General features: G+C 43.6%; 1 protein-coding gene across 1 annotated transcript; it reads left to right on the forward strand.

Moving 5' to 3' along the window:
- Positions 1–1,098: 1,098 nt before the first annotated feature.
- Positions 1,099–23,338, forward strand: LOC139174447 (gap junction beta-5 protein-like). The gene is made up of 2 exons (XM_070764820.1): positions 1,099–1,339; positions 19,856–23,338. The coding sequence occupies exon 2, from the start codon at positions 19,881–19,883 to the stop codon at positions 20,730–20,732; it is 852 nt and encodes a 283-aa protein (XP_070620921.1). The 5' UTR covers positions 1,099–1,339; positions 19,856–19,880; the 3' UTR covers positions 20,733–23,338.
- The last annotated feature ends 1,149 nt before the right edge of the window (positions 23,339–24,487 follow it).

A 24,487-nucleotide genomic window follows, 5' to 3' on the forward strand; every position in this document is an offset into this window, starting at 1 on the left:
CCCTTTTTACCTTTGGCCTACTATTACTTGGCTTATTATACAATCTGCTTCCAACTGCACCGGCATTTTTTAAAAATACTTCTTTCATTTGAAACTTGCGTGCCAGCTTGCAGGTGTTTTAAAATTTCCCCCCAGCTTTCACTGCAAGTGCCTGCATGCCTAAGCCTGGCAGCTGGCAGGCAGATTGCTGCTGGGGGGGGGGGGCGGGGGGGGCTTGAGATCTTTATAGTTTCACTTAGCATTTTTTTTAAATTTCAGAGCAGTTCATCCTTACACAGGCAGAGATTGGGAGGGAGAAGGGAACCAAGGCAAAGCCCTGCCTCACAATCAGTTCAGAGATGGGTTTCAGAAGGTTCTGGAGAACTGGCAGCAGGAATTTTCAGTAGTCATGAGAACTGGTAACAGAAATTTTGAGCCATGTGGAGAACTGGCAGCGGGAATTTTGAACAGTCAGGAGAACCGGGAGCAGAAAGTTTGAGTATTTGACCGGTAGCAGTCAGGAGTACCAATAGTGGAAATGTTGAGCAGTTTGAAGAACTGGTAGCAGAAATTTTGAGCAGTGTGGAGAACTGGTAGTGTAAATTTTGAGTAATCAGGAGAACCGGTAGTGGAAATTCTGAGCAGGCTGGAGAACCGGTAGCAGAAATTTTGAGTGGTTTGGAGAACTGGTAGCATAAATTTTGAGTAGGCAGGAGAACAAGTAGTGGAAATTTTAAGCAGTGTGGAGAACCGGTAGCATAAATTTTGAGTAGTCAGGAGAACCGGTAGTGGAAATTCTGAGCCGGCAGGAGAACCGGTAGCAGAAATTTTGAGTGGTTTGGAGAACTGGTATCATAAATTTTGAGTAGGCAGGAGAACCAGTAGCAGAAAAAATGAGTATTTCGGAGAACTGATGAATACTACCTCTAATTGGCCTTGTCCCCATCTATTCTGTGCCTCCCAAGTCCTAGCTAATTGGAAAGAAATGCAGCCTAAAGAACCAGCACCCTCATTGACGAATGGAATCAGTTGAGTGCATCTGGAGCCCTGTATCCTTCACTGGTATGCCTGTATTACTTAACTGGAAGAGCGCCAAGCTTCTACCATCTACCACAAAGCTAACACGCCAGGGTGTGCTAGGAAGATGACTTGCAATGCAACTCCACCCTTGGAATGTTGCTGCTGGGATATTCTTCCTCCTCCTTCTCCACCGCCTTGCTGTCGTACTCCTCTTCACTCCAAGAATCCAAAAGGATCGATGACACTTTGATGGCCTTTCAGCCTAGAAAGGAGAATTTCAGTGCAGCAGATGGAGGGACCTGGGAAAAGCCACTGAAAAAGAGAAGGAATTCCAAAACAAGTAAGTGACTTTCCTCCCTCATGCTTATTACAATGGAGAAAGGAAGGGATATACCTCTGAATGACTGTGTGGCTAAATGTGTTTTGACATTCTCATGGCACCGAGACTGGTGTCTGGAAAAATATGGATTTAGCTCATATGAGGATGCAGCTTTTAAAACCAAGAGATGCAATTCTGGAAAAGTTCTCCATCCCGATTGGGTCTTTGAAATGAAACGTGGCTGAAAAGAATAACTTAGCAGGAAGGCAAATGCCTGAGCTTGCATTAGAAACCCGAGAGGCAGTCTGTGGCTTTGAATGAATTAAGCAAAGGCTTTGGAATGTTTCTGGGGTTTCTGCAGCCGGTTTGGGATTGTTTTAGGAGTGGGAAAGCATTTTGTTCCTCTTCTTAATTCTGAAGTAGCAGATCCCAGGGTGACTCTGCAGACACAGAACAGATTAAGCAAGAATGGGTCTTGCCACCTTTGCGTTTATTAAAATGAAGGAAATTTCAAGAGTCACTTGCAGTCTTTCAAAAGAGAACAGAGTCAATTTGATTTATAGCGAAGGGAAAAAAAGACCAAACATTAGATAAAATTACACTCTGCTACTTTTTCAGCAGAGCCTTTTAAAAATGAAGTTTAGATACAAGCTCTGGGTTGGATCCAGACAGTTACATCATGCTATTAAAATCAGTGTCAACAATAGTGCATCATGGTTTCAGTGGAAACTGAAGTTTAATTTAATGACATTCTGATTATTTATTGGTTGGTTGGTTGGTTGGTTGGTTGGTTGGTTGGTTGGTTGGTTGGTTGGTTGGTTGGTTGGTTGGTTGGTTGATTTATAAGCCGCCCAACTTCTTCCGGACTCTGGGTGGCATACAACAATTTAAAACAATAAAAAACAATTTAAAACCCCTAAAAAACAAATCTTTACATTAGAATGCTGCAGTTGAGTTGAGATCAAGGTTGGATCCAGACTAAGGCAGTCAAAATTCCACTGCTCCATGGGGCTTCAATCATGAGCAGCTAGAGATATGATAGTTCTGAACAATATTCAAAGCTTTGTAGTTTCCGAACACTCTTCAGAGGCAGCCCCATGTAGAGAGCATTGCAGTAGTCAAACCTCGAGGTGATAAGGGCATGAGTGACTGTGAGCAGGGAGTCCCTGACCAAATAGGGCCGCAACTGGTGCACCAGGCAAACCTGGGCAAAAGCAGCAAAATTCAGCAAAAACATGGGGCATGCAGAGGGTCTGGGAAGTCTGCAGAATGCTCCTAGGGGCTGGGGGAAGGCAAAAATGCCCCATTTTTCATCTGGATTTTTTTGCAAAACCAGGAGTGTTTTTCAGGGGCAGATTGCCATTACTGCGCACACAGTTTCCATTCTCTTGCATATGCACACTATATGTGCATATCCCAGTGTGTTTTTGCTTCTGCATATACGCAGGAAGCAAAGACATGCTGAAATCTTGCAAGGGAGCACGCACGCATGAGATTGCAGTGAAACTACCAGAATCTCTTGCGTGCATGCATGCTCTTGCAAGGTTCTGTGCATGTGCACAAAGCAAAAATATGGGGGGAGGAAATTGGCTCGCCCTTAGGACTGGCACCATAGTGGCTGTGCGCAAATTGTGCAATCTGGTGGCTGCTACAGGTGTGCTGTCCCCTTCCGTACCAGTAGCAACCCACTACTGATGTTTTTGCCTTCCCCCCAGCAGCACTCTGCAGACTTTCCAAACCCTTTCTGCACCCCATTTTTGTGAAAAACAGGCCATTTTTCACAAAAATGGGATGAGAGGGCAGGGCTTCAGTAAGCCAAAAATGGCTGTATTTGGTGTATAAGATGCACTAACATTTCCACCCTCTTTTTTGGGGGGGGGGGAGGAGGTGCATCTTCTGCTCCTAAAAATATGGTTAAAAAAGTGATAACCCAATTACAACGCTTTTCTTTATGAGAAGAACCAGCTTCCAAAATGGAGCACAGTTCTCAGGTCTGAGAGATGGAAGAAAGTATCTAGGCCATGATAACTTCCAGTCCACCAAATGATTAATAATGTGTTAGTTCAAGTTTAGGAGGAATCGCCTGAGCCAACCCTTCCATTAAACACAATGAGGCAACAACCTCAGGTGTCAGATCCTGTGGGTAAGCAACTGGAGTTACCAGCTATTCCTCTTGAACTTGCTAGCCATTTCCTTGCAGTGAACTGAGCCACAAGGAGATTCCAACCTGTTCTGAGCTCCCAAACTAGTGTGATTTTTTTAAAAATTAATCTCTCCCTGAAGCCAAAATAAAATTATTCTCATTTTTTACTGAGGAACAGGAGATTCTGTGCCATTTTGTTCTTCTCGACGGGTAGCAAAATCTGGACCACCTGTAAGAGGGCATTTGAAAAGATGCTTCTGTGAGCTCCTATCCTCAATTTATTATTTGTTTATTTATTTATTTCAGTTTATAAGCCTCCCATCTCCTGACGGACTCAGGGTGGCATACAACAGTATACAATTTTTTTAAAAAAACAACAACCCAGTATTAAAAAACATTCATTCATCTTCCAATCATCACTACTGGCCAGAGCAGAGAACTGTTGCTCAACAGCCCCAGGCCTGCCAGTAAACCCATGTTTTTAAGGCCTTTCGGAAGGTCAGGGGGGTGGGGGGTTGCAAATCTCCAGGGGGAGTTGGTTCCAGAGAGCCGGAGCTGACATTGCTTGGCTGACGGGACTCGGAGAAGGCCAACCCTGTGCGATAAGTTGCTGGGAAGTGTGAGGCAGGAAACGGTTCCATGAATAATCTGGTCCTAAGTCATCTAGGGCTTTGTAGGTAACAAGCAACACCTTAAATTGCGTTCGGAGACCGATTGGAAGCCAGTGCAGATTGTGGAGTAATGGAGTTATATGGGTGTATCTGGGTACACCCGTAACAGCTCGCGTGGCTGCATTCTGGACTAACTGTAGTCTCCGAAGGTTCTTTAGCAGTACTGTAACAGTACTGTGTACAGTTCTGGTCACCACACCTCAAGAAGGATATAGTGGAACTGGAAAAGGTGCAAAAAAGGGCAACAAGAATGATCATGGAAATGGAGCACCTCCCTTATGAAACCAGGTTGCAATGCCTTGGTTTCTTCAGCCTTGAAAGACGGCCTTTAAGAGGTGACTTGATGGAAGTGTATAAAGTGGGATATGGGATAGAAAAGAGGGATAGAGAAAAATTATTTTCTCTATCACACAATACTAGGATGAGGGGGCACTCCCAAAACCTCACAGGTAAGAAAGCGAGGACAAATAAAGAGAAATATTTCTTCACCCAGAGGGTCATTGGTTTATGGAATTCACTTCCAGAAAAGGTCATGACAGCTGTCAGCCTGGATAGCTTCAAGGCAGGATTAGACAGATTCATGGATGCCAAGTGTATCAATGGTTATTGAAATGAAGTGTTGGTTGAGGCAGTCAGGATTCCCTTGGGTACCATTTGTTGGGGGTCAAGGGAAAGGGAGGGTTTTGCCTTCTCTTTCTGCTCAAGATCCCCATGTACAATTTGTGGGCCACTGTGTGACACAGAATGCTGGAATTGATGGGCTTTGGCCTGACTCAGCATGGCTCTTCTTATGTTCTTTAAACGTAGCCCCATGTAGAGTGCATAGCGTAATCGAGCCGCGGGGTGATGAGAGAATAAGTGACTGTGAGAAGAGATTTCCTATCCAAATAGGGCCGCAACTGTTGCACTAGGTGAACCTTTGCAAAGGTCCCCCTAGCCACAGCTGAGAGATGTTGTTCTAGTCTCAGCTGCAGATCAATCAATGAGGGCATATTCTCATCTCCTATCATTTCTCCTCTGCTTGTTGACATCCAGCTGGACTCAATTCACTTTTCAGACCAGAAGGAAAGCAGTGAACAACGATATTCCATTTCCTTCCTGTGGGTTTAAGGAACAGGAAAGGACATTATGAAGGAGGGAAGGAAGAGACAGAATACCCTAAGTGTGATAAACAATTGAGGGAATTAGGTGCCGTATTTTTCAGGCTATAAGACACACCAGTGTATAAGACACACCAATATTTCAAAGAGGTAAGTAAGAAAAAAAAATTGTCCCCTCCTCCTTCTCCTCCCCCAGCCCCCCCAGGAGTAGTTTGCAAGCCTCCCAAACCCTCAAAAAATGGGCCCATTAGAAAAATGGGCCCATTTTTCACCTGCTTTTGCAAAAAAAAATGGGGCACGCAGAGGGTTTGGAGGCCTGCAGAGTACTCCGGGGGGGGCTGGGGGAGGCCAAAATGCCCCCGTTTTTGCAAAAAAATGGCCTGTTTCTCTCTTATTTTTTCCCCAAATCTTTTCCCCCCCAAACCTCTAAGAGGCCAAAAATGCCTGTACTTGGTGTATAAGATGCACCGACACTTCCACCTTCCTCCCACAAATGACTGTATGACTATAATTTAGTTGTTTGCATTCTTACAATTTATAATGATTGTTACATAATATGATTTGATTGCTTGTGTGTACCCAAACTGTCATTAAATGTTGTACTTTATGATTCTTGATGAACTTATATTTTCTTTTATGTACACTCAGAGCATATGCACCAAGACAAATTCCTTGTGTATCCAATCATACTTGGCCAATAAAGAATTCTATTCTATTCTATTCTATTCTATTCTATTCTATAAAAAACAAAGTTAGCAATAGAGAAAATCTTGTCATTTAATTGCTATCTTTGATTTAATTGCTATCTTTCCACATATGAAAAGTCATTAAACCTGGGGCTTATCAATATCCTTAAAACTTCACAGGGTTTCCATGGGTGGGGCATTTCAGGAAAAAATTGCATTGGTATGGAGAAGAAAACAAACATGAAAAGAATGGCTTCTGCTCACAGTCTAGGAATAACCTGAATTTATGTAGGCTATTAGATACATTCCTGAAATTAGGTGGCACCCCATTAACTATTTTGGCTGTAACAACTAATTTCTTATGTCCTTTATGATGCACCTCTTGCTAACAGTTCTACTCATGTGCTGAGATCTTCTTAATATAGTTGAGCTGGTTATGTTCCATAACCATCTGGAGCCAGCTGTGTAACAGGTAGTTGTAAATAAAAATACATATTGGGAGATTTTCATGGATTTCCAAGAACACCAGTTGTATTATTTTGTACAGTTACAGATGCTTTGCAAGATGTTAGGGCTACACAATGCATAGGGTGATTGTTACCACACATATAAGCTCATAATGACATCTAGCTGACCATAACTGGGGGGGAAAGTAGCAAATTATATGACTTAATTCAAAAGATATGGGTTTTTTTAGTAGCTTTGTGAAAACTCCAAACAAACCTTATAAGAAAAGTATGAATTAGATGTTCAGATGCAAACTAGCAATAACATTATTATGATATAGAATATTTGTCCCTAACTGATGCACTCCAGATAAATTAGACAACAACTCCCATAACTACAAAGCATTATTTTAATTAATAAATTAATTCATATCATGTTTATAAATATTATTTTTTTAAATAACTCAAGGCAGCAGTATTCCTTTCTCTTCATATATTCCCCATAACAAGAACCCTCTGAATCTGGTTGGGCCAAAGTCTCCCAGCCAGTTTTCATGCCCAAGAAAGGACTATAACTCACAATCTCCCAGTTTCTCACCTAGTGCCTTAACTACACTATGGTTAGCTAGTCATGGAAGCAATTATGGGTGAGTCGGTGTAAATCCTTTGTACATAAGTAAGCCATGTACTTATTCATTCAACCAAATTCCAACATATTTAATACTTTTATAAATTGTATGCAGCTTTTCATTACATCCATCTTTTGCAGATTTCTCTGACAAATGCATTTTTTCTTAACAGATGTATTTTTATACACAGCTATGCCTAATATATGCTTTTTGTATGCAATTCTTTCAAATACATGTCTTTTCCCCCTACACAGTAATTCTAAATGGGTATTATTCTATTTGCAAGTTTCCCAAATGGATCACTGTCATAATGAATCTCATTTTAGAAGCGAGGGATATTTCAAAATGGGTATAATCAAATGTGGTGCATTATTTGACCATTCATGCCACGAAAAAGCCATTTGGCTGTTCTTCTCGAAGGGAATGATCTTCTCACATAAAAATTCTGCTGCCAGACTGGCTGATCCAGGCATTTTAGAGAGTGGGGTGGGTGGGAAATTACTGCTCTGAATACCAAGCATCATGAGTTAGAAATTACTGTATGTACAAAACCATCAACCCCAAGATTTGGAGCATGCCATATTTCTTTCCAATTCTAGGCAACCAAACTGGAAGAGTTGAGAGGGCAACATTCCATCATGCTTAGTAGTTTGGATGGCCCACATGACAAACCAAATGCTTGGCTGTATATTGTATATTTGTTTTTTAAAATAAGATTACTAAATGCTTTAAAACATATATATGAACTCCCAAATCCTTATTCTGATTGATTGATTGATTGATTGATTGGGTCATTGATTGATTGATTGATTGATTGATTGATTGATTGATTGATTTATATGGTGTCCAACACTGCAAGGACTCTGGGCGGCTTATAACAGTAAAACAACATTTAAAAGAAATAGTATAAAAGTAACTTTAAAACCCCAGTAAAATCCATACATATCCTTCAATATCTCTCATGGCCGGATCTAGATGGTATCACATTTGATCAGTGGTCCTGGGTCTGCCAGAAAAGCCAGATCTTTACAGCTTTGTAGAAGGCCAGTAGGGTGGGGAGGATACGGATCTCTGGGGGAAGCTGGCTCCAGAGAGCTGGGGCTGCCACAGCAAAGGCTCTTCCTCGCGGCCCTGCCAGTCGGTATTGTTTGACTGACAGGACCTGAAGCAGACCTACTCTGTGGGCTCTTATTGGTTGCTTATCGGTATATAGTAGGAAGTGGTCCCAGATATAGTCTTTCGTAGATGCTTAGGACAGCTTCACAGGAAGTAAACACTTCCAAGCCAAATATGCCTTCCATTTGTCCCAGATTGTCTCAAATCAAAACTATCAAAAAGATCAAAATACCTCCTAGCCAGCACCCAGATACACCCAGATTAATATCTAGTTTAAGATTAAAATTAGACCAACAATAAAGCAATAAACAATATCCCAAACAAGGAACTTCCAACTCAGACAAAAAAAAATCAGACAACAACAACCTAAATAAGAAACCACTAAAAACTCACCCACCAACATCAATAGGGCAAACCAGAGTATATAAACAGAGGGGGAACCCTACTCCCTTCTAGACACTGATAATATTACCTAGTTTGGTAATGAAACTCTGCAAGAAAACAACCAAGCTCAGAGGGCATTAAGGATCCTGCTCCTTCCATTTTCTCTTCTCTTTAAACTAACTTTAATGAGCATGATTTCAAAACAAGAGATCTTTCAATAGTCTTGCAATGCTATTCTGATCCTCTAACATTCATTCGTCCAGCACATACTGCAATCTCAGCAGCTTCCTGCACCATTTTCTATTGCTTTTTGACTTCTAAATACATATGGAAGTGAAAGGCCTCTTTTGCAAAAATTAATTTCTTATTCTTACTGTTTTCCCTCTTGGCTCAAGAAAGAGGAGGGAGAAGATATATGTGGAGCGGAATTTATTTATTCGAAAGACACCTCGTTTCTTTTGATTCACTCCCGGTGGAAAAGTTGAAACGACAGAAGTTGATGGGTTTGCTGATCTGAAGGATCAGACATTTGTGAGTCATTCTCCCTTCCTGCCACGTTGTTTTATTAGCTGCTGTGGCTTAGATTCCTTCCCCCCCCCACCACCCTTTTTTTCTTTTTAAAGTTAGTCCTTATATAAGCAAGTGATATATGATAATGTTCGAAAAGCCCCCTGGGGTTTTTCTCTACCAATCTCCATTCAACTGATGAAACAGAATTAAATTCTGAAATTGCTCTCAGTGCAGAAGAAGAACCTAGTGAAAATCCTGTAGGTAGGAATGAAATAGTAAAAAAGCTACTTTTGTGGATGTGATAACCAGTGTGAATGTTCTGTCTTCAGACTTTTTGCAGCTCTGCAGCCTCCCAGGGCTTCCCGCATTTAATTAAATCCCCCCCCCCAAAAAAAAGACCTAATCAGAATGTTCCTTCCAGGAGCTTTTCCTAATAGGAAATCTGAGCTTCAAAGTTGTCTTCAGCTCTAGAAATATCATAGCACTCTGAGTCTGCGGAGAGGAGCGGCCTACAAATCTAATAAATAAATAAATGGAATTACAGATGGCATAGAACAGTAATGGTGAACCTTTTGGGGTTCCTGTGCCAAAAGGGGTGCATGTATGTGCTAGTGTGCATGCACATGTCCACACCCATTCCCTCCTGAGCATGCACATAAACACCCATGTGCGCATGCGCACAGGCCTCACTGAAGCTGGGGTGGTGAAAAAATGGGCAAATGGGCAAACCGGAAGTTCAGAAAAATGGACTTCCAGTTTGCCCATTGTGCTGTTTTTTCAAACTCTGGAGGCTTCAGGGAAGTTTCCTGAAGTCCCAGGTGCAAAAACAGTACAACTGGCAAACCGGAAATCTGGTTTTTTGAACTCTGGTTTGCCCATTGGGCCGTTTTTTGCACTTAGGGGCTTCAAAGAACCTTTCCTACAGAGTACACACTACTCTGTTAATAATTGGTCCCACTATTTAACTGTTCATATCCTTAGGACTTTTCCTAAGTTTTAGAACAGGGGTCCCCAACCTTTTTGATTCTGCAGACTCAGTAGTCTCAGCAGGGGGAGGGGAATGGTGATGTGTGCAGAATCTAAAACTCATGCATGTGCAAATGAACCTGTGCACACTCGCCCACTGCTTTGGTGGCCCGGTTCCTAATGAGTCATGGCCAGGGGTTAAGGACCCCTGTCTTATTCCAAAGATGCTTTTTTTCAAGAGGCAACTAGACTTTCTTGTTTTTCTTTGAAGACATTTCACTTCTCATCCAAGAAGCTTCTTCGGCTCTGACTGGATAGTGGGGAAGAACCGTTGTACATACCTGAACGGTCTTCTCGATGCACTGAAAGGAGAGTCCAACATGGGTAATTTACCAATCTTATTGGTAGAGACTGAGTTAATTTAAATATTTAAATATGAGGTAGTCACCGCCCCTTAGCAGCCCCCAATACCTCAGTTTTAAAAACGAAGCCAGTTTAAGGATAACCTGTTTATTGAACAATAACCATATAACCTCATAAATGTGCAACTTGTGACCCCAAGACTCCGGCGACCTGGCGAAAACAACCATGCTGGGTGGGTTTGGACTCTCCTTCCAGTGCATCGAGAAGACCGTTCAGGTATGTACAATGGTTCTTCTCCACTGCATCTGGAAGGAGAGTCCAACATGGGATATACCAAAGATTACGGCCCATGGGAGGGAAAAGGCTGAGCTACGGTCGCAGGAGTTGAACACACTTGCTGCAAAACCCGTCTCCCAAATGAAGCTTCAGCCGAAGCTACTGAGTCTAGTTTGTAATGGCGTATGAAGGTTGTAGGAGACGCCCACGTAGTCGCCCTGCAAATGTCCTCAATGGACGCCTGAGTACTCCAAGCAGCCGACATGGCTGCACTTCTGGTGGAATGCGCTGTCACCCCGGTCGGTGATAGTTGAGACCGAGCTTTGTATGCTTCCTCAATACAATCCTTTAGCCAGCGACTGATGGATCTTGATGATACCGCAAGACCCATTGATCGTTGGCCAAAGGACACAAACAACCTTTCAGATTTCCTGAAATGTCCAGTCCGTCTGATGTAGATTTTTAAGGCCCTCCGAACATCTACCTTGTGCCACCTCAACTCTAGAGGATGCTGCCCATGTGTACAAAAGTCTGGCAGCACTAATTCTTGCGCCCTGTGGAACCCAGAATTAACCTTGGGAATAAATGATGGGTCTAACCTCAACACAACCCTGTCTGGGTGGAATACACACAAATCTGCCCGCGTAGACAGAGCCGACAGTTCTGACATTCGGCATGCTGACGTAATTGCCACTAAAAAGGCTGTCTTTAGCGAGAGTAATCGTATAGGAATCGTCCTCATCGGCTCGAAGGGAGGCGCTGTAAGTGCCCGGAGTACCAGGGAAAGATCCCATGTCGGGAATCTGTGTACTGGAGGTGAGTGAGTGTTAATTGCGCCCTTAATAAAATCCCTAATCCAAGGATGTTGTGCTAGCGATCGAGCGTGAGGTAACCGAATGACGGTTGCCAGAGCAGCTAAGTGTCTTTTCAAGGTATTTGGAGCTAACTCTCTCTCGACCCCTGACTGTAGGAATTGTAAGATGGACACTATCGAAGCCTCCCCCGGATCAAGGTGGTGGTTCGAACAAAATCTACAAAAGGCCGCCCATGTGGCCTGGTAGATCCTCACCGTTGATGGGCGACGAGCTGCCTGCATGGTAGATATCACATCATCTGGCAAAAGTTGATGTTTTAGACCTGCCCTTTCAAATGCCAGGCGGTCAGTTTGAACCACTGAGGGTTCGGATGGGGAACTGACCCCTGACACAGCATTATTTCTTGGTCCGGAATCCTCCATGGGGAAGACACCGACAGGGCTACTAGGTCTGCAAACCAAGGACGTCTCGGCCAATGGGGAGCTACCATTATCACCTCTACCCCCTCCCGAATTATTTTGTCTAATACTCTTTGGATGAGACACATTGGGGGAAAGGCGTACAGTAGACCTTGGGGCCAGGTTGACCAAAGGGCATTGACCCCCTCCGCCCCTGGTGCTGGAAACCGGGAGTAAAACCTCTCCAATTGGGTGCTGGCCAGGGTTGCGAAGAGGTCCAACAGCGGAAGCCCAAATCGAAGCACTATTTGTTTGAAAAGTGCTGGGTCCAGACGCCACTCCGAAGGATCCAGAGTGGCCCTGCTCAACCAGTCTGCTTGTACATTGCTGGTCCCCGCAATATGCTCCGCCGTTAATGAGGCCAGATGAGTTTCGGCCCAATCGAAAAGGTCCGTGGTTTGAATCATGAGGCGATGTGACTTCGTACCCCCTTGATGGTTCAGGTGGGCCTTTGTGGCCACATTGTCCGTTAAAATCAGGACATGCCTGTCCTGAACCCAGGGAGCGAAGGCCTGAAGAGCTAGGAAAACTGCTCTGAGTTCGAGAAAGTTGATATTGACTGGGGTTAACTCCTCCTGAGATCATAGGCCCTGAGCCATATGAGGACCCATGTGAGCCCCCCAGCCAGACAGGCTCGCATCTGTTGTGATGATCACGCACTCGTGACTTTGAAGAGGAGAACCTTGAAGCAACGCTGGGGACAACCACCATCCTAGCGAATGCTTGACTATTGCAGGAAGTCTCACTTTCCGGTGCGAGTGACTCACCTTGTCTCTCTGGGCCGGAAGGAGGAACCATTGCAGGCCCCTGATGTGATGCCGAGCCCATGGAACAATCCCTATGGATGAGGCAAGAGTCCCAAGCACTTTGGATAATGTTGCCAGCGGTATCTGTCGTTGTCGCCTTAGACTGGTTACCAACCTCCGGATATTGAGTAACCTTTCTGGAGTCAAGGAAACAGTGTCTTTTACGGTGTCTATGATGGACCCCAGATGTTGGATCCTTGTGGTAGGATGAAGATGACTCTTCTCCTCGTTTACCGTATACCCATGCCATTCCAGAACTTCCCGTGTGAGCGCCAGATCTTGCTGCGCTTGGGCCATGGACTTGGACAGAACGATGATGTCGTCCAAGTACGCCATGACCCGTATGGACTGGGACCTGAGATGTGCTGTCAGGATGTCCATCAGCTTTGTAAAGGTACGGGGAGCCGATGACAGGCCAAACGGCATGGCACGGTACTGGTAGTGGACGTCGTCGAGGCAAAACCTGAGGAATCGACGATGAGCTGGCCAAACCGGAACATGCAGGTAAGCCTCTTTGAGGTGGATAGAGGTGAGAAGATCGTTGTGCTGAATTGAAGACAGAATCGATTGCAGGGAATGCATGCGAAATCTGCGATATCGAATGAAGGTATTCAGGAATTTCAGGTTTAGGATCATCCTGAACCCTCCTGATGACTTTGGCACCAGGAACACAATGGAATAGAATCCCGTGCCTTTGGCATGTTCTGGTACCTTCTCTATCGCTTGTATGTTGAGAAGATGAGTTATCTCCAGCTGTAGATGGCGTCTTTTCAGCGGGTCTCGCGTTAACGGGCAAGTGACAAACCGGTTCGGTGGGGGCTGCAGGAACTCCAGGCGCAGTCATCGGGATATCGTGGCTATTGCCCATTTGTCGGAGGAGGTATTCCTCCAGGAGGCGCTGAAATGTTGGAGTTTGCCTCCTATGGGCTGTGAAGAAGCCAAGTCATTTCGTGCGCCTGAATCCCCTTTGGTTCCCTCTGAAAGGACGCCGAGCCTGCTGGTACCCTCTGGGCCTATCTTGAAAGGCCGCGCGGTCCCCTCTAAAGGTGGGTTGGCCATACTGGTTCTGCGTGTATGACCTATTATTCTGCCCCACCGCCGAAGCGGAGTCCCACCGAAATGGCTGATGGCGAGCGTAGGGATTGGGCCTTCTTTCCTGGCGTCTGTATGCTCTAGGCAGGGTCTTCCGTTTGTCCTTATCCTCAATGAGGACAGGCTCGAAAGCTTCTCCAAAGAGCTTTTCCCCTTGGTATGGAGATGATGCCAGGTTCCACTTGGACTTCAGGTCCGCTGGCCAGCTCCTCAGCCAAAGGAGGCATCTGGAGGCCAGCGACACCGCCATTCCTCTAGCCGAAAATTTAGCGTCATGGAGGGTGGCATCCGCTGAGAATTCCGCAGCTGCCAACAATTTACTTAGGTCCTGACATAAGCGGCCTTCTTCTGGACCTAGACGGGCTTGTACCTCCTGCAGCCACATTATTGAAGCCCGATTGAAAAATGAAGCTGCGGTCGCTGCCCGAAACGCCCAGCTTGCAATTTGGTGAGATTTCCTCAGTAAAATCTCCGCCTTCCTATCTTCCGGCTTCAAGATATCACCGGTTTCAGATGGTACCAAAGCCTTTGAAATCAAGGTCATTACCGGCTGGTCAATGGGCGGAAATTCCAGCAGCTTCTCCATGTCATCATCCAAGGTATAAAACTTCCTTTCTATGACCGAAGGACCTTGTGCTGCTGCAGGCTGCTGCCATGGGCGTTTGATGCTCTGTCTAAATATCTCCGAGGATGGCACATGATCAGTCTCGGGTTGGGGCTCCTTGAATAGTACTGCCGATGGCTTAGGGTTATCTGAGGTCTCAGTAACCTTGGTTGGACCCGGTAAGTCTGCCACCTGCTTAGCTTTATGGAGCAGAATCTTGAAAAGGGGAGCCTTAAAGAGCCCAGCTGTCACAGGAGGATCTGGAGCTGTCTCATCATCCGAAAAGTCATATTCCTTTTCGGTGTCCTCTAAGGGTGACGGCTCCTCCATCCAGGACCCCATACCCGAGGGAGGCGGTGCAGCCCACAGGTTTCTGGGCTGTGTTGGGTGGGGGTGTTGGACATTCTGTGGCACCCCCACAGCCATCCCTTGTGAGTAAGCATCAGAGATGAGTCCTTGCAAGGCAGGGGACATCTGCTGCCAGGTATCAGGTTGCACACGCAGCCCAGCCGCAGTGGGCGTAAAGGTGGCCGATGGTGCACTCCTCAATGAGTGGCTGGCAGACCCTGGTCTCTGTTGCTGAGGCCCAGAAGGAGGAACAACCTGAGGCATAAAAGGGTGCTGCCTCTCTGGAGACCAATCTCTCTCTGATAAAGTTTCTGATGGTCTCAAAACAGATTGGGCTGGTTGATCCCTGGACTACAATAAGGGAGAGGCGGTTCTCGGAGTTGAGAGGGCTGCTTCCAGCCTCTGCTCCAATGCTTTAATGCGCCTCTCTGCCTCCTTGATCGAAGAAGAGGCTGGAGCCTTAGATTTGTCTTTGGACTTCCCCTTGCCTTTATCCTGAGGCATTATAGTGGGGGAAGATGTTTTTTCTAAGGTCTTTTCCTCCATTACTCACAGTTAACAGTTGTTTTATTTTTGACAGAAAGGCTGAAGAGACACGTTGACAGATATGGCTGTCACTGACCAAATGCCTGCAAAATGGCGTTTGGGCACCTCAGAGCCTACGCCTGCGCCGTAAGGCTTGGTCGCGCCCAGTGATTGGGCGGAGAGCAACCATTCGCCCGCCCAAACATGGCAGGCGCGGGAACTCATTCGCCCCAAAATGGCGACTCACGCTCATTTTGCCGCCTTCCTCCTCGGGATGTTGTCCCTGTAAGGGCCATGCCCCCCCCACGATTCGCTCCTTCAGGCCATCGATTTAGCCGATCCAAGCGGCTTTCCGGCTCGGCGATTGGGGTGGTGGCGGCGGCCGCAGCCGCAGCAACTTCAAGCAATAGCCGCCGAACAGCTGAGAGGCGCTGGCCCGGCGCCAAAGCAAGCCGCCTTCAGTTTTTTGCCGAATTGCGCCTTTTCAAGCTTCCCAGTGAGGGGGGCGGACCCCCTCACCTTCAGCTGACAGCCGGGTATGACCACTGAGGCCGGGGACCCTAGGCTGAGATGCTCCTCGTTCAGCATGGTACCCACTGAGGGAAGTGAAGCTCGAGGAGAGTTACGGTGGGGGTGCTTCTGCCCACGGAGGGCAGAGACCCCTTGGAATCCCCTCTTCATTCACAGCAGTTGTAAAATAGAAAGGGGAGAAAAACATAAAAATTAATATTTTTATTATTATTATTACATTATTATTATATAGTACTTCATACAGAAGAAAAACTCAACAGTCTCTACACTAAGACTGAGTTTTTAAAACTGAGGTATTGGGGGCTGCTAAGGGGCGGTGACTACCTCATATTTAAATATTTAAATTAACTCAGTCTCTACCAATAAGATTGGTAAATTATCCATGTTGGACTCTCCTTCCAGATGCAGTGGAGAATGGAAGGATTTATACTCCTTGCAAACAGCTGGTCATTTGCATTCTTTTAGCGAGTTCTTAAGGTCAGCTGGAGTGAGTGAGAGCCTTCTGGTACATCTTAACAGGACTGTGCTGTAGACTGGAGATAGATGATGTCATATCCTTCCCCCTCTGTTGAGAGAAGGGTGTTCAGTTTTTACATAGATAGCTCCTTTGACCCTTCTTTTAACCAGTAGTCTTCTTTGTCCAAAATGTGGACTTTGCTGTCTTCAAAAGAGTGGCCTTTGTCTTTTAAATGGATGGACTGCTGGATCAAAAGTGAAATGTCTTCAAAGAAAAACAAGAAAGTCCATTTGCCCCTTGAAAAAAGCACTTTTGGGACAACCACGACCCTGATGACTGAAAATCTCCATAGACCCCTGTCTTAGAACGTTCAGGAATTGCATGCATTCCCCTTAGGGTAGAAGTCTTCAAACTTGGCAACATTAAGACTTGTGGACTTCAACTCCCAGAATTCTCCAGCCAGCATAGCATAGATATTACATATCAACAGAAAACATAATATACTATTTGCCCTAGGGGTTGTGATGACGAACCTATGGCACGCATGTCACAGGTGGCATGCGGACAGTGAAGGGCTACCAAAAAATTTACTACCACACTGTGGGTGTGGCTTATTTGGTGGGTGTGGTTTGCCAGCCATGTGACCAGGTGGGAGTGGCTTGACAATCATGTGACTGGGGGTGGCTTAAAAATCATGTGACTGGCTTAAAGGTGGTCAACTTGACGTCACTCACATCAAGGGTTAGGGTTTGGGTGCCTGGCCTCTCCTCGCCTCAAAGAGATACGATTTCCCTCTTGATTGACTATTACTGAACATCCAAACTATACTACTTAATTCTATGTATATACACAATATGTGTACGTGCATATTACACACAAGCACACAAAAATATACATTATCTACTATATAAACTGTGTGTGTATGTACACACACACACACACATACATGCGCAGCTCTACTAAAATTATACACTTTCAACCTCATTTACTGCAATAGGAAAATCATACCCAGAGCCCAGAAGGGAAAAGGCAAAGTCTATGGAGAGGGGCGGCATACAAATCTAATAAATAAATAAATGAATGAATGAGTGAATGAATGAATGAAAGAAAAAGAAAGAAAGAAATAAATAAATTCAAAATTTTGCTACAGCTATTGTGTACCTGACCATTCCCATAGGAGCCCATCACTAAATGCTGAGCCATATTGAACACACGAGACTTTTCCATTTCAGCTCCAGCATGCATGTGTGTGCTGGTCAGCTGATTTTCGACTTTGGCAAAGGCTGTTTCGTCCTCTGGACACTTCAGGGAAGCTTCTCTAAAGCCAAAGAGGCAAAAAAAAATAATCCCCCAACGGACAAACCAGAAGTTGTGAAAAACACATTTTTTTCACCTACCAGGCTTCAGAAAGGCCTGTGCATATGCGTGGGGGGGGGAAGCACAGGGGATGCACATGCATGTTGGGGAGGGATGTGGGCATGTGCATGCATGCTAGCACCCACCCCCAGTCCCCTACCCCTTTTGGCACATGAACCAAAAAGGGTTCGCCATCACTGCCCTAGGATCAGTTTCCTTCTGAAGAGACTCCAGGAATGCCGTCAAGAGCTGAATCAGTCCCTCATTCAAAAATAATAATTCTCCTAAAAAGCAAGAAGATGACTCCTTTTTTGGCGAACGACCAAGAATGTACATTTCGGGAAGCAAAATTCTAAGACACAACTTCCATTCTTTCTCCCAGGGTAGCAATAGCAGCCTTAGGAGTGTGTTGTCTATGATGAATTAGTAAAGCTTGACTGGTTAGGAGGATTGAAGTTGAAACACCTTTGACTGGTTCCTGAACCCTTGGGCCGTTATTGCAAATATTAATTTTGTTCCGTCTTCTCAGCCAATTTGCCTTACTAGGAGAGGTCTTTAAGAGGAAAAAGGAGCAAAATACCCTCTCAAGCCCTAATTAAGATTCCTTCGCTTGTCATCGTCCTCCTCTCCCTCAACTACATTTCAAAGTCACTTAGCAAGTTTCTGATGAAGCTCTTTCTCTCCAGGCTTCTAACATGCCTTTATTTTTGCTTCATTAACTGTAGACTTTTATGGGTGACCCCAGCTGGATGGTTATTTGATGATTTCAGACAGTAGCAGTCATTCGCCCAAATTGTGCAAGAAAGCCTTTCATTCCAGAAATTCAGAATACTAGCCAGAGAAAACTAATTAGGTATCCAAATCCTCGGTGCGTGTATAGGTTCTAAAACTTTGGATTTTTAAAAAAGAAACTAGGGAGGGTCCCTACCGAAATTCTTGTCCCGTTCACATTCCTGCTGCAAAGCTAAACTGCCTTTTAACTGCCATTGGCTAATCCATTGGCTGTGTCACATTGTGCTGTCTCCCAGGGTCATTCCCATGTAACATTGCATCAGCTGTAATACATGACTCCATTTGTTAATGCCAAATATTACTCAGGATTTGGGTTATGATATCAATACCATCATCTGTCACCATTTTCACATTAACTCTGCTGAAGACACCTATGAAGAAGCCCAAAAATAAAAGGGGGGGGGCTATATTAGGTTAAAGTGATCTAATACATAATGTGTTAAAATGGATGAATATTCCAAACATTCTCTGAAGGAACTACAACTTTGAAAAGACAAGTTTCTATTTACATATATACATCTAAAGTAGTCTGTGTTGTTTCTCTGCACCATATACAGTATGTGGGTATGCAGGTATAATCTATCTATCTATCTATCTATCTATCTTTCTTTCTTTCCTTCCTTCTTTCTTTCTCTCACTTTTACATTTTTACAATACATAAATATATTTTATGTAATTATTTTATATATTTTTATATTATTTTTATTTTTTATTTTATTTTATATTATTTTTATATTTTAATTATTTGTTATGTTTATGTGCTGTATATTGGAGGTAGTAACCCTTTGAGAGTGTTATACAATGAAATTTCATTTCACTTTAAATGATTAGTGTACATTTAAAGTGACAATTAATAATAATAATAATAATAATAATAATAATAATAATAATAATAATAATAGTAGTAGTTCGGGTTTTACCCCATGTAATATTTTGAGTGTCTATGCGACGTTTCGGTGAAATCACATTCACCATCATCAGACTGAAGTTGTTAGCTTTGTGCTGCTTTGAAAATCTATGAAAACAAATCTACATACATACATACATACATACATACATACATACATACATATAGTTGTGAGTTCAGATTTTTCACATGTAATATTTTGAGTGTCTTTGCAATGTTTCGGTGAGATTACATTCACCATCTTCAGGCTGAAGTTTATATATATGTATGTATGTATGCATGTATGCATGTATTAACATTTTTCATTCCTGTGACATCGACATAAAACTTATAATACTTATAAGTATATATTATTCCATCGCATTGTCATTTGATATAATATTTACATTTACAATCGTTTGTAAATTTACTTATTTTTTCTAATTTCTAACCAATTGTAGAATTTATTGTTAAGTTTAAACTCAACATCCCTGGAGATTATGTGATTCAAGGAAACCAGCTTAGATCATCTCAATGAGATCAAAACTTTCTAACCACACTGTCTTTCCCTTTTCAGACTCTGCTAAAAGAAATTAACCAAGATGAATTGGTCTGGTTTGGAAGACCTTTTGGGTGGAGTGAACAAATACTCCACAGCGTTTGGGCGTATTTGGCTCTCAGTTGTCTTCATCTTTCGGCTTCTAGTCTACTTAGTGGCAGCAGAGAAAGTCTGGGGAGATGACAACAAGGACTTTGACTGTAACACTGAGCAGCCAGGTTGTCCCAATGTCTGCTATGACCTTTACTTTCCAATCTCTCACATCCGACTCTGGGCCCTGCAACTCATCCTTGTCACCTGTCCTTCTCTGTTGGTTGTTATGCATGTAGCCTATCGGCAAGCCAAACTGAAGAAACGTTTGCAGAAATGTGGGGATCACTTCAGACCACGTTATCCTCCAGGCAAGAAGCGTGGAGGGTTATGGTGGACCTACCTCTTCAGTCTCCTCTTCAAAGCTGCAGTGGACATTGTGTTCCTGTTTATCTTTTACCATGTGTACCCAAACTACAAGCTTCCTCCTCTGGTCAAATGCTCTCTCTCACCTTGCCCTAACCTAGTTGACTGCTACATAGCCAGGCCAACAGAAAAGAACATCTTCACTCTGTTCATGATTATTACTGCCTGTGTGTGTGTCCTACTTAGCCTCCTGGAAGCTTTCTATCTTATTGGGAAAAGATGTAAGGAGAGCATTCAAGACCAAGGTCAAAGTCACAGCAGAGAAAGTGGAGAAACGCACCTTCTCAAAAGAGACAATTGTTCCCTGTCCCCAAGTAAACATGACACCACCGAAATAGGTGGGCAGATTTTTCATGGGTCAGATTATAAGCCAGTCACTTCACCTCTCATGAGCAATTCACAATGTGGAGAACCTTCAAAACCTGGGAAGCTTGAATAAATATACATCCATGAAATAAAAAACTTGAGCTTGGGCATCATCCATATTGCTCGATTCCAATGCCAACACTTTCCATTAAGCTGGAAATGTGAGAAGTGTGAGAAATGGTGTCAATTATAGGTGATTAGGGGGAAACAAGATTCATCTAGCTTGGCTTGTTCAGGTTTCAATAGCTACTGGATTTTGCCATGTAATCCGTTCTGGGTTTATGCAGTGAAGGGCTATCAAATTTTTTACTACCACACTGTGGGCGTGGCTTATACAGGATGCCCTGCATTTTCTTTCAAGATCTTTCAGTGCAGATTGGGTGCTCTGGGGTGGAGCTCCATTTTTGCTACCCCACTGCATTCCCCCCCAATCTGGGCAGCAGCCCACCCCTGGGTTTATGTTCCAATCAGGCAGCCACGCCCTTCTTCAGAGTGGTCCATTACAATCCCATCTGCCTTTCTGATTTAACCGCATCACTCGTACTTAACCTTCATGAGTTTAGTGTTTTCTTCCCCATCCAAAGTTCCCAAGCTCCAAAACATTGCAGCTCTGAAACCAAATAATTCTACTTACCTTCCCTACTGGTTCAGAAGTGCATGTCTGCTTCTGAGCGTGTGTGCTTTTTCACCTGTGCTCCACTCACACCAGTATTGGGTTGCTAGCCGGTACAGGCTACACTGTGCAGTGGTAGTAAAACCAGCGATGTGCCTGCAGCTCCAGGTGACCAGCAGGTGGGCACATCCCCACAAGATTTTGCTTCTGCGCATGTGCAGGAAACAAAATTTTGCAAGCAGATGCATGTATGCATGAGATTTTGGCAATCTTTTGCTTCTGCGTATGCCAGTCACCCGGAGCTTCACACCAGTAGTGGTGGTAAGTAGGAACCCCTGCCTGACTCACACACGCACTGTTTCCCCCTCTGCACATGTGCAGAACACTTTGTGCATGCACAATGGGTTAAAAATAAAAAATGGCAACATCCAGTCTGCAGTTGCTACTGGTTCTCCAAGCCACCGGCCACCACCACTACTGGTACACCCGTACCGAGCCGAACTGGTAGCATTTCACCCCTGATTCTGGTGTCTGCTGACTCTTTTGCAAGGGATTGGTGGTTCTTCTATCCAGGAGAGAGAGGGCAGTCTTCAATTGCCATATTCATTTATCTTGTTTCTTTTAATGGAAAGCACCTAAATTATTTGTCAAAAATACATTGTTCTTTGTTCACTTTCTAACCCAACCTCACTATCAAGAAAGATATTTGGTAAAACTGGTATTGAGATGTTTTTTCCAATCAAGAGAAGTTGGAAATGTAAAATAAAACTTAAGACATGGTGGCTAAGGGAGGAAGGTCCTAGCCTCAATGAAGTAATGAAGTTCCTTGCTTGAAAAATTGGTGTTTTCATTTGCAGGAGCCAAGGATGGCACAGAAGAGGATGTATATGATTTGATGATCTGCCTTCATTACTGACATTCATCTTGATGGTCTATGAATGGTCAAGAGGGAATCTAGGCACAAAACAAGGCAAATTATTAATAACTAAAAATCAAATTTTGGATAATAAAAATCTGTCTGATATCAATGAGATCATTTAACATGTGGCTCAATTTTATCTTGGTTTACCCTAACCTATTTCCCAAAATTTCATAGGAATCTTCACAAACTATATTTTGGAGACCACAGGGTTAAACTTTAAACTTTGAAAACCATTAACTTCGATTCCTCACTTTCTTCCTGTTATGTTTTCTGTGTTAGGAGGTTGGTGCTAGGCATGCAATAGATGAAAAATATCACCATGATCTATATTACATCCTTGTGTGAATTCCATACATCAATGCCAACTGATAATCTGTTTTTAAGTCCTGATTTTCTCATTGCTCGACAACTTAGCTGGACTGAAACTCCACAAGCCATGGCAAACCCACCCTTGCTCTGCATTGGCACACTCCAGTAGTTAATTATGTGCTATTGATGGGTTGATTGCTATTAATTATATGTCACATGTTTTCTGATTCATTTCTCCACATATGATCTAATAGAATATTGAGAAACTGTTTGCTGCTGACCTAAATTCTCTCTTTCTCAGCTACTAGGCTGCCCAGGGAAACTTCTGGAATAGTTTGTTGGCTTTGGAGAACAGGAAAAAATGCACATTTTAGAAATAAAATAAACTGAGATTTTTGCCCCTCTGAAATAGAAATGGCTATCCATCTTTTGAACCAAGAACATTTAATTTAGTTTACTAATTTTAAAATAAATCACATCACTTATCTGTAAAGTATGTAAGACATCATGGGAGGCCTACAAACTTGACAACCCATTCAACCAATCCATTTGTTCATCTAGCTCAGGAGTCCTCAAACTTGTGGACTTCAACTTTGCATAAGCTGGCTAGAGAATTCTGGGAGTTGAAGTCCACAAGTCTTAAAGTTGCCAAGTTTGAAGACCTCTGATCTAGCTCAAGGTGGCAATTTTTTTTTGTTCATGTGCCAAAAGGGGAGGGAATATGGGGGGAGGGTTGTGCAGGAGCATGTCCGCACCCATAATTCCATGCCCCCGCGCATGTGCACATGACCACCCCCATTCTCCACAGCCAATGGCATGCCCCTTTTTTGCTCTCCCCAGGTTTCAGAGCCTTTCTAGAAGGCTGGGGAGGCAGAAAATGGCCAGAGGCCCTCCAGATGATGGAAACTTTCCATTTGCCAACTTCCAATTGAACCGGAAGTTCTGGGGGGTTTTTTGCTCTCCACAGGCTCTAGAACCTTTCTAGGAGTCTGGAGAGGGTGAAAATTGCCCACCAATAGGGCTCCGCGTTCCACTTGTGGCACTCGTAACATAGGTTCACTATCACAGTTATAGAGGCTTACTGGCAGCATCTATGATCTCAGGGCAGACCATTTCCAATTTTTGATCAAGATGTCAGGAAGTGAACTTTTGATCTTTGCACAGACAATTGACTTATATTGCTGTACACCAATTGTTATTCTACCTAATTCTCAGGGTTTCAGACTGATTTTTTTCCTAGAAATTCTTGGAGAATTCAGAAATCTGGATGCCTTACTTGTGAAAAACAAGTCTCTGTACTGTTATAGTTGGTTTAATAAGAATTTTAGCTAATTGATTTTTAAGGAGCAATTGTAATTATAATAGCTGTTTACATACTTGAACACTTTTGGTATTTAATGTAATGATGTAGGCAATGTTAAATAAAAATGCTGAAGTTGTCTAACTACAATTAGTTGTTGTCTTATTTCAAGATACCTCACCCTCTTTCACCATACCCAGAACAGAGGTCCTTTGTTATATTATGAAAATGCTTTTAGTTCTGGTTATTTTGCAATAAAGAACGAATAAGAGGAAATTACCTACCGGTATATATTTCCCCCCTGTTTCTAAGAGTAAGTACATACGTCATTTTGAAGGACTTTGTAAGTCCAACTCATGAATAGACTTCTTAAGAAAAGAATGTGCCATTGTCTACAAAAGAGTTTATTCCAAGATATTTCAAGTATATTTCATACTTTCCCAAGTATGCCCATGTTTCACCAATACTCCACAGTCTGCATTGGTTGCCGATCAGTTTCCGTTCACAATTCAAAGTCTTGGTTATGACCTATAAAGCCTTTCATGGCATCGGACCAGAATATCTCTGGAACTGCCTTCTGCCACACGAATCCCAGCAACCGGTTAGGTCCCACAGAGTTGACCTTCTCCGGGTCCCGTCGACTAAACAATGTCATTTGGCGGGACCCAGGGGAAGAGCCTTCTC

Source organism: Erythrolamprus reginae, chromosome 11 (genome assembly GCF_031021105.1).
Source record: "Erythrolamprus reginae isolate rEryReg1 chromosome 11, rEryReg1.hap1, whole genome shotgun sequence".
Classification (NCBI taxonomy): domain Eukaryota; kingdom Metazoa; phylum Chordata; class Lepidosauria; order Squamata; family Dipsadidae; genus Erythrolamprus; species Erythrolamprus reginae.

Bases quoted from the DNA above. Each gene is read 5' to 3' on its own strand.
- LOC139174447 (XM_070764820.1), top strand. From the start codon at position 19,881: ATGAATTGGTCTGGTTTGGAAGACCTTTTGGGTGGAGTGAACAAATAC.